Consider the following 13,579-nt stretch of genomic DNA (forward strand, 5'->3'; position numbering starts at 1 on the left):
CATAGTATTTTTCTTACTCTGCAGACACAACCAGGATGAGAATCTACTGTATAAAATCAAGGATGCCATCTCCTTACAATGAAGCATAGCACATTTGTGCATGAAATTAACCTATCAGACTTTTTCAACGTTTTAAAGTAATATTTCTGCACAAGAAAACAAAAAACTTCTATGAAAGGAAATTTCTTCACATATGAAACACCCTAATGTCCATAAGTATCCCTATGGGGCAAATGAAGCACTTTCAGAGAAGCAGTACAAAATGTCAAAGCAGACCTTGCTCTAAAAGTTATAGAGAGGAGGGGGTGCGAACCAGGGTGGATAAAAATCAATGATTTAAAAAAATCGGATTTTTTAAATTTAAATCTGATTTTTTTTTAAATAAAATGCTTTTTGAGGAAAATATATTACCATCCAAAGGTTATTCCATCATGAAATAAAGATTAGTTTTTTAATTATGTAGAATAAGGCTGTATATGTTTAATTTTTTTGGTAAATAAATTCCATGAATCCATTCACAATGTCATGCTCTTCCAGAGGTTTCTGTAAGATTATTGGGCAGTTTCTCTGCCTACAAGATATTATCACAGATGTTTGGTTTACTTTTGCAGTTCTCAAAACTGAATTTGACTCAGCGGAGATCACATGCCTCTTCTTCACAGCAAAAATGTTATAACATGAACAGAGTTAAGAAAAAGACCTTCATCCTAACTTCTACAAACCTATGAATACAGAATCAACCCCTTCAGTGCTAAGTTTCAAGAAGTTCAGTGAATAGAATAGAAACAATATTTTTCTGATTGTTTGGAATGGAATAGATCTGCACAAGAAGAAAGTGAAATGAAGTGTGAGGAGGAAGGGGCTAAGTCTAAGTTTCTTAAAATATATATATTTTGTTTAGCCAAATTAGTTAACAAACATGGATGTTTAAGCAAATAATATATGCTGGAATGTTATTGTTTCAGTTGAATAAATCTATTTAAATTGTTATTATTAAGGTAATGATTATTTTTCTCCTTCCTAAGTACAACAGAAAAGTTGTCCAAATATGAATGATTAACCTATTAAACTGCGGATAAAAAAAACTAGTATGAAAAGTTGTTATTCTAAAAATCTTCATCTACTTGCATATTAAAGTTACACCAGCAAGAATTAGTCTATGTAGAAAACTAGGATTTAAATCAAGCCTTACTGACTAGTGATTTAAATTGTGATTTAAATCAGTTTGATTTAAATCAAATCCACCCTGGTGCGAACTAAGTGTAATATAAAATATATGTATTGGAGTGAAAGGCAATTGGCAATTTACACAAACAGTTAAAACAACAGATAAGTCAAGGCCTCTGGTGGTAATCTTCAGCATAGCGGACACCTTGGTACAAGCAAACACACTAGCTAGGCTGGTGGGTAACCTAGAGAACCAAGAAGATACACCAGGGGGGCGCCAGTAAATTACAGGCAGTATTAGGAACTCATATGGCACATAAGAAATGGCGTGGTTATATATACACTGCGGTCTACACTAGAGTCCAGCAGCCATCTTTTTGGTTTCTCAATTGCATCCAGTTTTTGGCACTTCCTGTGGACAACAAGGCTGCACGTTTTACAGAACAGACTCCATGCTCCACATGCCAGAGCTAGTTGCTGACCATGATATATATAAAGAACAACATTTCTTATGTACCATGTGAGGCTGTAATTTACTGCACTTAGTCTGGTGACCCCTGGTGTGACTTCTTGGTAACCCATCAGCCCACCTAGTGTATTTGCTTGTACCTAGGTGTCCTGCTATGCTGAAGATTAACGTCAGAAGCCCTAACTGATTGATGAGCAAATTCTTTTAACTGTGTAAGACTACTTTCACACTGATCCATTGCAAAAACACACATGCGGTATTACCGGCCTTGCAGTGCGTTTTTAACGTACATGCACCTCAAAAATCACACCAAAAACACGTTGGTGCGCTTTTTCAGCAAATTCTACTGATTTCAATTGGGGAGGTGCATTTCTGGTGCTTTTTTTTTTTAATCACTGCACCAAAAAGCAAAAGAGAAATGGATCAGTGTGAAAGCAGCCTAAAGTTGCCAATAGTTTTTTTACTTAGATTGCACCCTCTCCTCTCACTATCTGTTCACCTAGAGCCACTTCAGTTTCTAAAGAGGTGCTGTATCAAATGTCTGGGGCCAGCAAGAAGGTGCCTGGAATGTTCCAACTGGACTTAGATTTTTTTTTCTGAACTCATCTATATATATATATATATCTATATATATATATATATATATATATATATCTATATATATATATATATATATATATATATATATATATCTATATATATATATATATCTATATATATATATATATATATATATATATATATATATATCTATCTATCTATATCTCTCTATCAGGGGCAGACTGATCGTTTGGAAACTCGGGCACTGCCCGGGGTCTGTAGGGGGCCTCATGAGATGCCCCTGGTACCTTTTTTATAGGCTTTTTTGAGTTTAGGCAAGGACACAGGGGCCCCATGATCCCCTATTGCCCGGGGGCCCCATGAGTTGTCAGCCTGCCCCTGAGATATCTATCTATATATATATATATATATATATATATATATAGATAGATAGATATATAGATAGATATATAGATATATACATCTATATAAATAGATATATATCTATATAAATAGATATATATACATATATATATATATATATATATATACACACATATATATATATATACACACATATATATATACACTCACACACACAATACTGTTTATGCCATATACCCCCTTTTCTATCCTGCTCTGAGTAAAACTCCACTTATTACATGGTACCCCCCCCCCACCCAAATCTCAAAATCAGTTCTTGAAGTCTGATGCAGCTGCATCCTACACACTTGCACAAAGTAGTGACTTTAAGGTGAGACGTGGCTGGATTCAGAGTAGAAAGACCACTTCTGAATAAAATCCATATCAAAAAGCTACACCACCAGCAAACACTTTAGGGGGAGCGAACAACCTATCAGGAGGTTCGAAATCTTTGTATAGAAACCACTGGAAAAGAAGGTGGAAAGGGAAAGTGCTGTCTTAGGGGAATGATAATACCTAAGGCTGGAAACCGGACTGACAGAAGCAGCAGGCTGATACTCTTGCCCCAGGCATGTGTGCATCGCATCACTAAGAGTCAAAACAATCTCTTCTGCCAAGGGTCTGAGCAACTCAGAAATAGTCTCTGCAGGCCAATGGCGGAGAAGCCACTATGGCTACAGGTAAATCAGATGCAGAATTTATCAGAGAAGGTGCAGAAGCTCACATGCAGCCTCTGCGATAAGAGTCAGTTGGGTCAAAGTCTTGCTTGACTAGTAAAAATCTCAGTTGAGAGATCAGAGGACCTAACAACACCCAACAGGGCCAAGCAGGAATGGAGGATGGGAAAAACTTTGACAGTAGAAGACAGCATGACTCCAAGCTGCAGACATCAGCACCATCAGTGGGTGCATTGCAAGCAGTCCTCAACCGGTAAGTAAAGTGAGCTGGGAGCACCCTGTACAGATGGGGTCCCCCCGTCTAGAATTAGACATTTTGCGGCCACAGTGTGGTTAGGCAACGTACTGGTTCAAAGTAAGCTACAAGGCTCACAAAACTTTGAGGGTCAGATGGCAGGAGGGGACCAAAGTCACTGTAGGCAAGCGACAAAAAATATCAATAGGCGCAAAAGTGAGCAGGTGGTTCAACAGTGTATGACAGGAACGAGTGTGTGCGTGATACTCCATGCAGCACTCTGACCCACAGCATAAACCCTTTCCATGGCAAAGCCAACATGAAATGAAAAATAAAGGCTCTCAGCAACCGATAAAAATGAGGGCGCTCTAAGTGCTCAGCTACACTGGCCTACTCACTGGGTCTTCAGAATAAGAGCAAGCGCATAGGCAATGCCAGCGACTCTGGACCTAAAAAGCACCACACAGCTAAACTTTAACCAGAACGGAGTCTGGAAAGCACTCCAGGCAGTACCCGAAGGTCACTTCAGGCTCACCCTGAAATGTCTAATCCAGTGGAGTCCGGATGCAGTGTGGTCCAAAAGTCAGAATGAGGACAACCATCTCAGGATAACGACAAATCGAAAGCAATCCTTCAGCAGTCTTAAGAAAAAATTGCTGAGGGGAAAAAACAAAAAAAAAAAAAAACAGATTTAGATCTTTTAAAAAGCAGAGCTGAAAAAAAAAAAAGCTAACTATCCTCCTAGGTCACTGGGAAAAACATAGGCATGCTGGCAGTAGGAGGGATCTTCTTATGAGATTTGGAATCCTCATCATTCCCAGAATCTCTCCAGAAAGATTTTGACTTCACCCTAGCCCAGACATCTAAGGTAAACACATTTAAACACATTTTCTATTTTTTTTTTTCCACAAAGATGTTCTGTTTTTACAGCTCTAACTTCTAAAGGAATTGTCACGGCGGGGGTTGCGGAACAATTGTTGCAGGTATGAAGTGCATAGATGCCTTCACATACCTGCTACAGCCTCCCCAAAACCTCCTGTCCAGGCAGACGTCCGGCTATTCTGCCAGGTAAAGCCCTGCCACCTTTTGGTGGAGTTAAAGCTTGCTTTTCTGTTGGTCCAACACAATAATGAGCAGACTCGCAGGCCCATAGAAATGTTCAGGGGGCAGTAACAGGTAGGTATGCTTGAGCAATTTCAGAAAGTGCTGAAGCTTTGCAATTAGGAACACCCTGAAATTTGGCTGCGACAGGAAGGCTTGGAAGGCTGCTGCAGCAGTTTGCCACTCCTTCCCTGCAAAGATAAAGTCTCTTTGAATGAAGCATAACATTTCAATATTGTGACTAACCTTACTCTTTTGAAAGAGGACTTAAGGTGTTACTAAACCAGGACCCTGCAGTCACTATATCCGGTCTCCCCGGATCCTGCAGTCACTATATCTGGTCTCCCCGGACCCTGCATTCACTATATCCGGTCTCCCCGGACCCTGCATTCACTATATCCGGTCTCCCCGGACCCTGCATTCACTATATCCGGTCTCCCCGGACCCTGCAGTCACTATATCTGGTCTCCCCGGACCCTGCATTCACTATATCTGGTCTCCCCGGACCCTGCAGTCACTATATCCGGTCTCCCCGGACCCTGCAGTCACTATATCCGGTCTCCCCGGACCCTGCAGTCACTATATCCGGTCTCCCCGGACCCTGCAGTCACTATATCCGGTCTCCCCGGACCCTGCAGTCACTATATCCGGTCTCCCCGGACCCTGCAGTCACTATATCCGGTCTCCCCGGACCCTGCAGTCACTATATCCGGTCTCCCCGGACCCTGCAGTCACTATATCCGGTCTCCCCGGACCCTGCAGTCACTATATCCGGTCTCCCCGGACCCTGCAGTCACTATATCCGGTCTCCCCGGACCCTGCAGTCACTATATCCGGTCTCCCCGGACCCTGCAGTCACTATATCCGGTCTCCCCGGACCCTGCAGTCACTATATCCGGTCTCCCCGGACCCTGCAGTCACTATATCCGGTCTCCCCGGACCCTGCAGTCACTATATCCGGTCTCCCCGGACCCTGCAGTCACTATATCCGGTCTCCCCGGACCCTGCAGTCACTATATCTGGTCTCCCACAGTACACAGAACATGGAAGTGCAATTATTTTAGTAAATATAAACTGCTAAATATCTCATCAGCAGTATATAGCAGTCTTGTGACTTCTATCAGTGTGCAGCAGAGAACTGGTTAAAGCTTGTGGAAGGAATTTTCATTCTGCTTTAGGAGGATGCAGAATCCCTAACCTCTGCCTCGACAGTACTGATTGGCCCTGTGCTGACAACATGCACTCCCCAAGAAAAAAAAAACAAAAAAAAAAAACCCCACAAACTGAGCATCTGCAGAGTGACTCCACACAATATGTCTTATAAGAAGATAACGGGGATACTGGAAGAAGGGGAGGATCAGAGAAGTCAGGATCAAACTGCCTTTTTACACAATGCAAAGGATTAACCCCTTAGGTTCCACAATGAGTATAACCAGCATGCTTTACTGCATATGCAGACTGATTTTACTGTTGTGGGTTCAATAACACTTTAAATTTGCACTGTATACATTTCATAATAACATGGCACAAGGGGCTAGAGTAATTTACCTGTTAGCCAGGAACCCGGGCTGCCCAGCTGTTGCAGTTGCTACTGCTTGATGTGCTGACATAAGTCCTGGTCTGTATTGTGCTTGCACATGACTGAGAGCTGCTTGCATTTCTTTATTGAGCGGAGTAGACAGAATGATCTTACTGCTAACCTGCAATAGCATAAATTTACGAGGAATAAGATACATTTTTCACATGAAATATACTATCAGATGTTTATATATTAAAAAAAAAAAAAAATACCTGTTGGAGCAGTTCAGATTTCCTGCAAGAACAGAAAAATAACGGTTTCAATTTTCAGCAACACAAACTGGACAGCTGTATAAGACTAAATCCAAGACAAAACAAAGACCACAGAGTTTATACTAAGAAATGTACATTTTGCTCTGCCTTTAATTAAAATAAAACTGTACAAAAAGTAAAACTGCCCAACATGGTGTTAAAGTACAACTAAAGGCTCCTGTATGACAGTCTAAACCAGCAATGGGCAAACTACGGCCCGGCGGACCTTTTAATCCGGCCCACGGAGCTAGCCTCCTCTCACAGTCCGCCCTGAAGACCGGTGTAGCATGAAAATCTGTCTCCTATGAGGATCTGTCCCCCCTCGACGTATCTGTGCATGTGCCGGAGATCGCCGATCGGCTGCTAATGCCTGAAACTGGCACATGCGCAGATACGTCGAGGGGGACAGATTTTCATGCTACACCGGAACGGCGCGGGAACACGGCGAGAGGAACGCGCGGAGCAAAGGTAAGTGAATTGACACAGGGGGGACTTGGGGACTTAATATGGGGGATGAATATGGGGGATGAATTACTATATGGGGGATGAGTTACTATATGGGGGATGAATTACTATATGGGGGATGAATTACTATATGGGGGATTAATTACTATGCTTACTATGGGGGAATATTACTATACTTACTATGGATGACACATACACATCATTCATCTACTCTTGGTCCGGCCCCCGGGTCCAATATATGAACCCATTGCGGCCCTCAAGTCAAAAAGTTTGCCCACCCCTGGTATGCTGTTACACAGTTAATATTTATGTTAATGTACATGAGAATTCATATAGTTTATTTTTTGTACCATTTTCTATGGACATTTCTATAGTTAGTAATGCTGCCATCCAGTGGTCTTATTTGGTATACACTTTGTTTTTCATGTTGCCTTCCTGAGATCTATGACACAGTTCCTTTGTATATGAAGCTCCTCCCTTCTTCTTGAGTTCAGCACTTCCTGTGTCATGGATGCAGCTAACAGACCACATGTAACAGGGACACATGTATTCTGCATAGTACGCTACAGAAAGTATCATCTTTTGACCGCATAATACTGGAAACCATTCATTCTGCTGTATCCTGTTTCACATGTACAGAATAAAGCAACTTCTGGATGAACACAGTATTGGTGAGTTCAGCTATCTGACAAGGATTGCCTACAGTGATTATATCTGCTTATACAGGCTAGGCAGAGAGGTCTCACAAGGGATAAATCGCTATCACAACAATCTGAGTCAGAATAGTCAAAAGATGCATAGAATCCCTCCAGCCTGCTGTGTATATGTGTGTGCCTAATCTGCAATCAAGCTCAGTGCCATCCGCCATCTTGCAAAGCACATGGTCGCACAAGCTTACTGCACTTCATGTGAATGTTGAAAACTGTTTCTCTGCATTGAACTGTGTTACCCCACCTGTCTAAGCTGCTGTTCGTCTTCTTAAAGAGACAGTACCAATTTTTGCAGAACAGTAAAAAATGTCTAGACAAGGCTCTGAACACTCCTTTATGGCCGAACCAACGCAGATACATAATTCCCCTGAACCAGCAGACGTACAGGGAGCAGAGTCTGCAGACATTCCCGAACAGAGCGTAAAACCCAAATGTACAATAAAACCGACACAGAAACTCAGGGAAAACTATGAAGCCACTAGAGATGAGTTCTCCAGTAATCTGTCAGACCTCTGGGACCGAACTTCACAATGCATGTCAGTTTTGTCACACTTTAATGATCAACCAGCTGAATTATGAGACTCTATAAATCGCCTATCTGCTGCGTATGAACGCTACCAGCGGCTGTCTGTAAAATACTCAGCTTTCTTGCAGGACTCTAATATAGAGGATTCTTCAGCAGAACTGACCAGGACTGATGCACTAAACCAACAAAGGGATCTTGCAGTGAAAAATGCTACGTTTATAGCAGAACTCCGCATTACTCAACTGCAGGAGACCAGATCTCACAGATCCACCTCAACCAAGCTCACTGCACTTTCTTCTAGATCCTCTCGCTCCAGAAGTTCCACGTTAAGCGATAAGCTAATAGAGGCCCGCGCTGATGCTGAATCAAAAAAGGCGCAAAGCTCTTTTACCAGAAAGCAAGCAGAGATAGAAGCTAAAAGCAAAGCTCAACAAGCAGAGATGATGGCTCAGCAAGCAGAGATGATAGCTCAGCAAGCAGAGATGGAAGCTAAAAGCAAAGCTTTCCAAGCACAAATGGCTTCTCAACAAGCAGAGGCAGATTCCCAAATAAAGATTCTGCATATGGAAGGGGAGGAAGCAGCTTCCCTAGCAAGGCTGAAAGTCCTTGAACAAGCAATGGGACAAAGTACTAATTCAGACTGCCTTATCCCAGCAGAACTGGAAGATCCAGTTGAACACACCAGTGAATACGTATTAAAGCATAACTTTTGCGAAGATACAGAGTCATCTCCTGTACCTCCTACTAACAACACTGTTCTGACTCTCAACACAGAGACCTCTCAGCTCCATATGCCTAAGCCTCTTCAAATCTACAACACAAGTACATCTATGCAGCAAACCACATCAACTCTTGCCAACAACAAGGTGACTTCCAGTGACAAGTCGCAGCTCAAGCCACAGCAAGCACAAGCCTTAGAGACTACACCACAGTTAAACGCTCATGCAACATCATTTTACCCTGGTAAACCTCACCCTACATCACCAGAGAACTTTCACACCCAAGGGGTTCCACAAGTTACTTTGGCACCAAAGAGTGAGAGATCAGACTTGAATGACTTTGCCAGATATATGATTCGCCGTGAGCTCATTAACACCAGCCTCTCAAGGTTTGACGACTGTCCAGAGAGCTACAGGGCCTGGAGATCAACCTTCAAGGCTGCTATTGCTGATCTCAACCTTACTACTAAGGAAGAACTTGATTTGCTCATAAAGTGGCTGGGACCAGAATCTGCAGATCGTGTTAAAAGACTGAGAACAGTACATGTTGACCACCCAGACGCAGGTCTTGTTGCTGCATGGGCAAGACTTGAGCAAGCCTATGGTAGCTCTGAAGCCATAGAGAGCGCTCTATTCAAGAGACTGCAAAACTTCCCAAAAATAGGAAACAAAGACTATCGCAGGCTCCAAGATCTAAGTGACCTCCTCATGGAGCTAGAGTTGGCAAAGACAGACCCACGTCTATCTGGACTAAGCTTCCTGGACACCGCTCATGGTGTCAACCCAGTGGTGTCTAAACTGCCATACGGCCTGCAAGAGAAATGGGCACAACAGGGCTCAAGGTACAAAAGAGACTATAACGTATCCTTTCCTCCATTCTCATACTTTTGCAGGTTCATTAGTGATCATGCCTGGACGAGAAACGATCCCAGCTTCAGCTTCAGTGAACCAAACTTGCCTGCTTCATCCTCATCATCATCAAGGTATGATAACACAGCAGCTAAATGTAGAGACTATACTAGAGCAATATCTGTTAAAAGGACAGACATCTCACCCTCCACAACCTCACCTACTGACCAAGGCATTGTGGACGCCAGAGATAAAGACCCTAATCGTCAGTGTCCTATTCACAAGAAGCCTCACCCTCTTAAGAAATGTCGTGGGCTTAGGGCAAAGCCTTTACAAGAGCGCAAGGAGATTCTCCAGAAACTTGGAATATGCTACAAGTGCTGTGCTTCTTATAACCACTTTGCTAAAGACTGTAAAGTTGTCATCAAGTGCACAGAATGCGGTAGCGACAGACATGTTACAGCCATGCATCCTACTCCACTTCCAGACAACCCGCAGCAGCTACCTACCTCAACCCCTGTCCCAAATTATGGCGGGGAGCAACAAAGTCATGCTCTAGCCAAAAGTAATGTTTCTTCTTCATGCACAGAAGTCTGTGGAGAGGGACTGGATCACAAATGCTGTGCCAAGATATGCCTAGTCAAGATATACCCCAAGGATCATCCTGAGGAAGCTGCTAGGATGTATGCCATAATAGATGAACAGAGCAACAGATCCTTGGTTAAGCCTAAATTCTTTGAGATCTTTGGCTTAGAAGGTCACGCCACACCGTATACTCTCAGAACCTGTTCTGGTCGTGTAGAGACCTTTGGCAGAAGGGTCGATGGATTCATGGTCTCTCATATCAAGGATGGAGAAGGCATACCCCTCCCAACATTAGTTGAGTGTGATCAGATACCAGACGAAAGAGAAGAGATTCCTACTCCAGAAGCTGCATATCATCATCCTCACTTAAGGCACCTTGCTGATGAGATTCCTGCGATGGACAAGAGTGCTGAAATCTTGGTCCTGCTAGGAAGAGACATTCTCAGAGTACATAAAGTACGCGACCAATGCGATGGACCTAACGATGCCCCTTATGCACAAAGACTTGACCTAGGCTGGGTAATAGTGGGCGATGTATGCCTGGACAGAACATCAACTGAGATCCACTCCTTCAAAACTTACATGTTGGGAAATGGACGTGCATCCCACTTCAAACAGTGCCCTCACCATTATGAAGTAAAGGAGAAGCCTCTTGACATCATCCAAGTACCTGATGTTACTCTTGTTCTTTGTGATGACAACCTAGGTACCACAGTGTTTTGTACTACAAGTGATGACAACAAAATAGCCTTGTCGGTCGAAGATAGAGAGTTCATCAAAATAATGGACGAAGAATTCTTCCAGGATGAGTCTAACAGCTGGATCGCACCATTACCTCTTCGTGCTGCAAGGGCCACACTCCCAACCAATCGTGAACAGGCTCTATCCAGATTCCACTCACTTCAACGAACACTAAAGAACAGGCCTGAAATGAAGGAACATTTCATCGCTTTTATGAAAAGGATCTTTGATAATGATCACGCCGAACCAGCGCCACCACTTCAAAAACACGATGAGTGCTGGTACCTGCCCTTCTTTGGAGTGTATCATCCACGTAAGCCAAAACAAATCAGGGTAGTATTTGACTCCAGTGCCAAGCATCAAGGCGTATCCCTGAACAATGTTCTTCTCACTGGCCCGAATCTAACCAACAACCTTGTAGGTATACTTATGAGATTTAGAAGAGAACCAGTTGCCATAACTGCTGATATTGAGCAAATGTTTCATTGCTTCATTGTACGTGAAGACCATAGGAACCTCCTAAGGTTTCTGTGGCACCGTAACAACAACATGGACAATGAGATAATTGAATACCGCATGAAGGTACATGTTTTTGGAAATAGTCCCTCACCCGCTGTTGCAACATATGGTTTACGAAGGACTGCCCTTGATGGAGAAAAGGAGTATGGTGCGGATGCTCGACACTTCGTTGAGAGAGACTTTTATGTTGACGACGGACTTAAGTCTTTACCTACAGACGAAGAAGCCATAGACCTGCTCCAAAGGACACAAGGTATGCTTTCCGAGGCTAACCTCAGACTACACAAGATTGCCTCGAATAGTGTTGCTGTTATGAAAGCCTTTCAACCTGGCGATCATGCCACTGGGTTTAAAGATTTAAATCTTGGAATGGACATGCCACCTGTACAGAGAAGTCTGGGCCTACGGTGGGACTTATTAAAAGATACCTTCGGCTTTCAAGTCGGCTCTGCAGACAAACCATTTACCAAGCGTGGTGTTCTGTCAGTGGTGAACAGTTTATACGATCCATTGGGATTTGTGGCTCCCATCACCATACAAGGTAAAGCCTTACTTAGACAGTTCTCGGAGTCTATTAAAGATTGGGATGCTCCGCTGCCTACAGACAAGCTTCCAAAGTGGGAGTCCTGGAAACAATCTCTACATGCCTTAGATGGAATCAGTATACCACGCTGTTACACCTCAGCTTCCCTTGCTACAAGTCAGAGGAAAGAGCTTCACATCTTCTCAGATGCATCTACTGAGGCCATAGCAGCTGTTGCCTACCTCAAGGTAATAGACTCTAATCAAACCCACATAGGGTTTCTGTTTGGGAAAGCTAAGTTAGCACCTAAGCCTGAGCACACAATTCCTAGGCTTGAACTTTGTGGAACTGTGCTAGCTGTAGAAATTGCCGATTTCATACTGCGCGAGTTGGACACTCAGATAGATGACACCAAATTCTACACAGACAGCAAAGTTGTTCTGGGCTACATATACAACCAGACTAAACGTTTTTATGTGTATGTCAGCAACCGTGTAGAAAGAATCAGGAAATCATCTAAACCTGAACAATGGCATTATGTCCCATCTGAAATGAATCCTGCAGATCATGCCACCAGGCCAGTGTCTGCAAGTGTCTTTGCAAATTCTTCGTGGTTAACAGGTCCTGAATTCCTGCTGGATCATCCAGAAGAAACCTCAGCTGATATCTTCAGTCTTCTAGAACCTGACAGAGATCCAGAGATTCGTCCTGAAGTCAAAACCCTTGTCACCAGAACTGAACAAAGACTCGTCTTGGGCTGTCAACGCTTTGAACGTTTTTCTAAGTGGATAAGACTTGTACGCACCATCGCAAGGTTAGTCCATATTGCACACTGCTTTCACACAAAGCCCACCAATGTTCAATGTCAAGGGTGGCACATGTGCCAAAGGCTTCTTTCTGCAAAAGACATTGCTGAAGGTGAAATGATCATAATCCACAATGTACAACAGGATGTCTTTGGCTCAGAAATTAAATGTATCCGTGACAAGAGGGACATTCCAAAAAACAGTTCAATTGCTAACCTGAACCCATTCATTGACAGTGATGGCATGTTAAGGGTTGGTGGACGTTTAAACAAGGCTGAGTTGGGAGATCAGGAACAGAATCCTCTCATTATACCTGCTCGCCATCATATCACCACTCTGCTCATACGGCACTACCATGAAGGGGTTAAGCACCAAGGAAGACACTTCACAGAGGGTGCCATAAGAGCTGCAGGCCTTTGGATTATAGGAGCAAAAAGACAGATTACAACTACACTGCACAGCTGTGTTCAGTGCCGGAAACTAAGAGGTAAACATCAGCAACAGCAAATGTCAGATTTACCAGCCGACAGATTAAGTACTGACCCACCTTTCACTCATGTTGGTTTGGATGTCTTTGGACCATGGATGGTAACAGCCCGCAGAACTCGAGGAGGCCAAGCAAACAGCAAACGATGGGCAGTGCTGTTCACTTGTATGAGTGTGCGTGCAGTACACATTGAAGTCATAGAATCTA

At 43.2% G+C, this 13,579-nt stretch overlaps 1 protein-coding gene across 1 annotated transcript in view; it reads right to left on the bottom strand.

Annotated features, from left to right (window-relative positions):
• The window catches only part of MORC3 (MORC family CW-type zinc finger 3), a 113,990-nt gene that overhangs the window by 15,973 nt on the left and 84,438 nt on the right, over window positions 1-13,579 (bottom strand). Inside the window, exons 13-14 of the mRNA XM_089677924.1 lie at window positions 6,404-6,425; window positions 6,161-6,312 (exon numbers count right to left, since the gene is read on the bottom strand). Coding sequence (XP_089534050.1) covers window positions 6,161-6,312; window positions 6,404-6,425 — 174 coding nt within the window. The remainder of the gene's footprint in view (window positions 1-6,160; window positions 6,313-6,403; window positions 6,426-13,579) is intronic.

This window comes from Staurois parvus, unplaced genomic scaffold (assembly GCF_062004578.1).
Source record: "Staurois parvus isolate SC_StPar_1 unplaced genomic scaffold, SC_StPar_1.0 ptg000195l, whole genome shotgun sequence".
Taxonomy (NCBI): Eukaryota; Metazoa; Chordata; class Amphibia; order Anura; family Ranidae; genus Staurois; species Staurois parvus.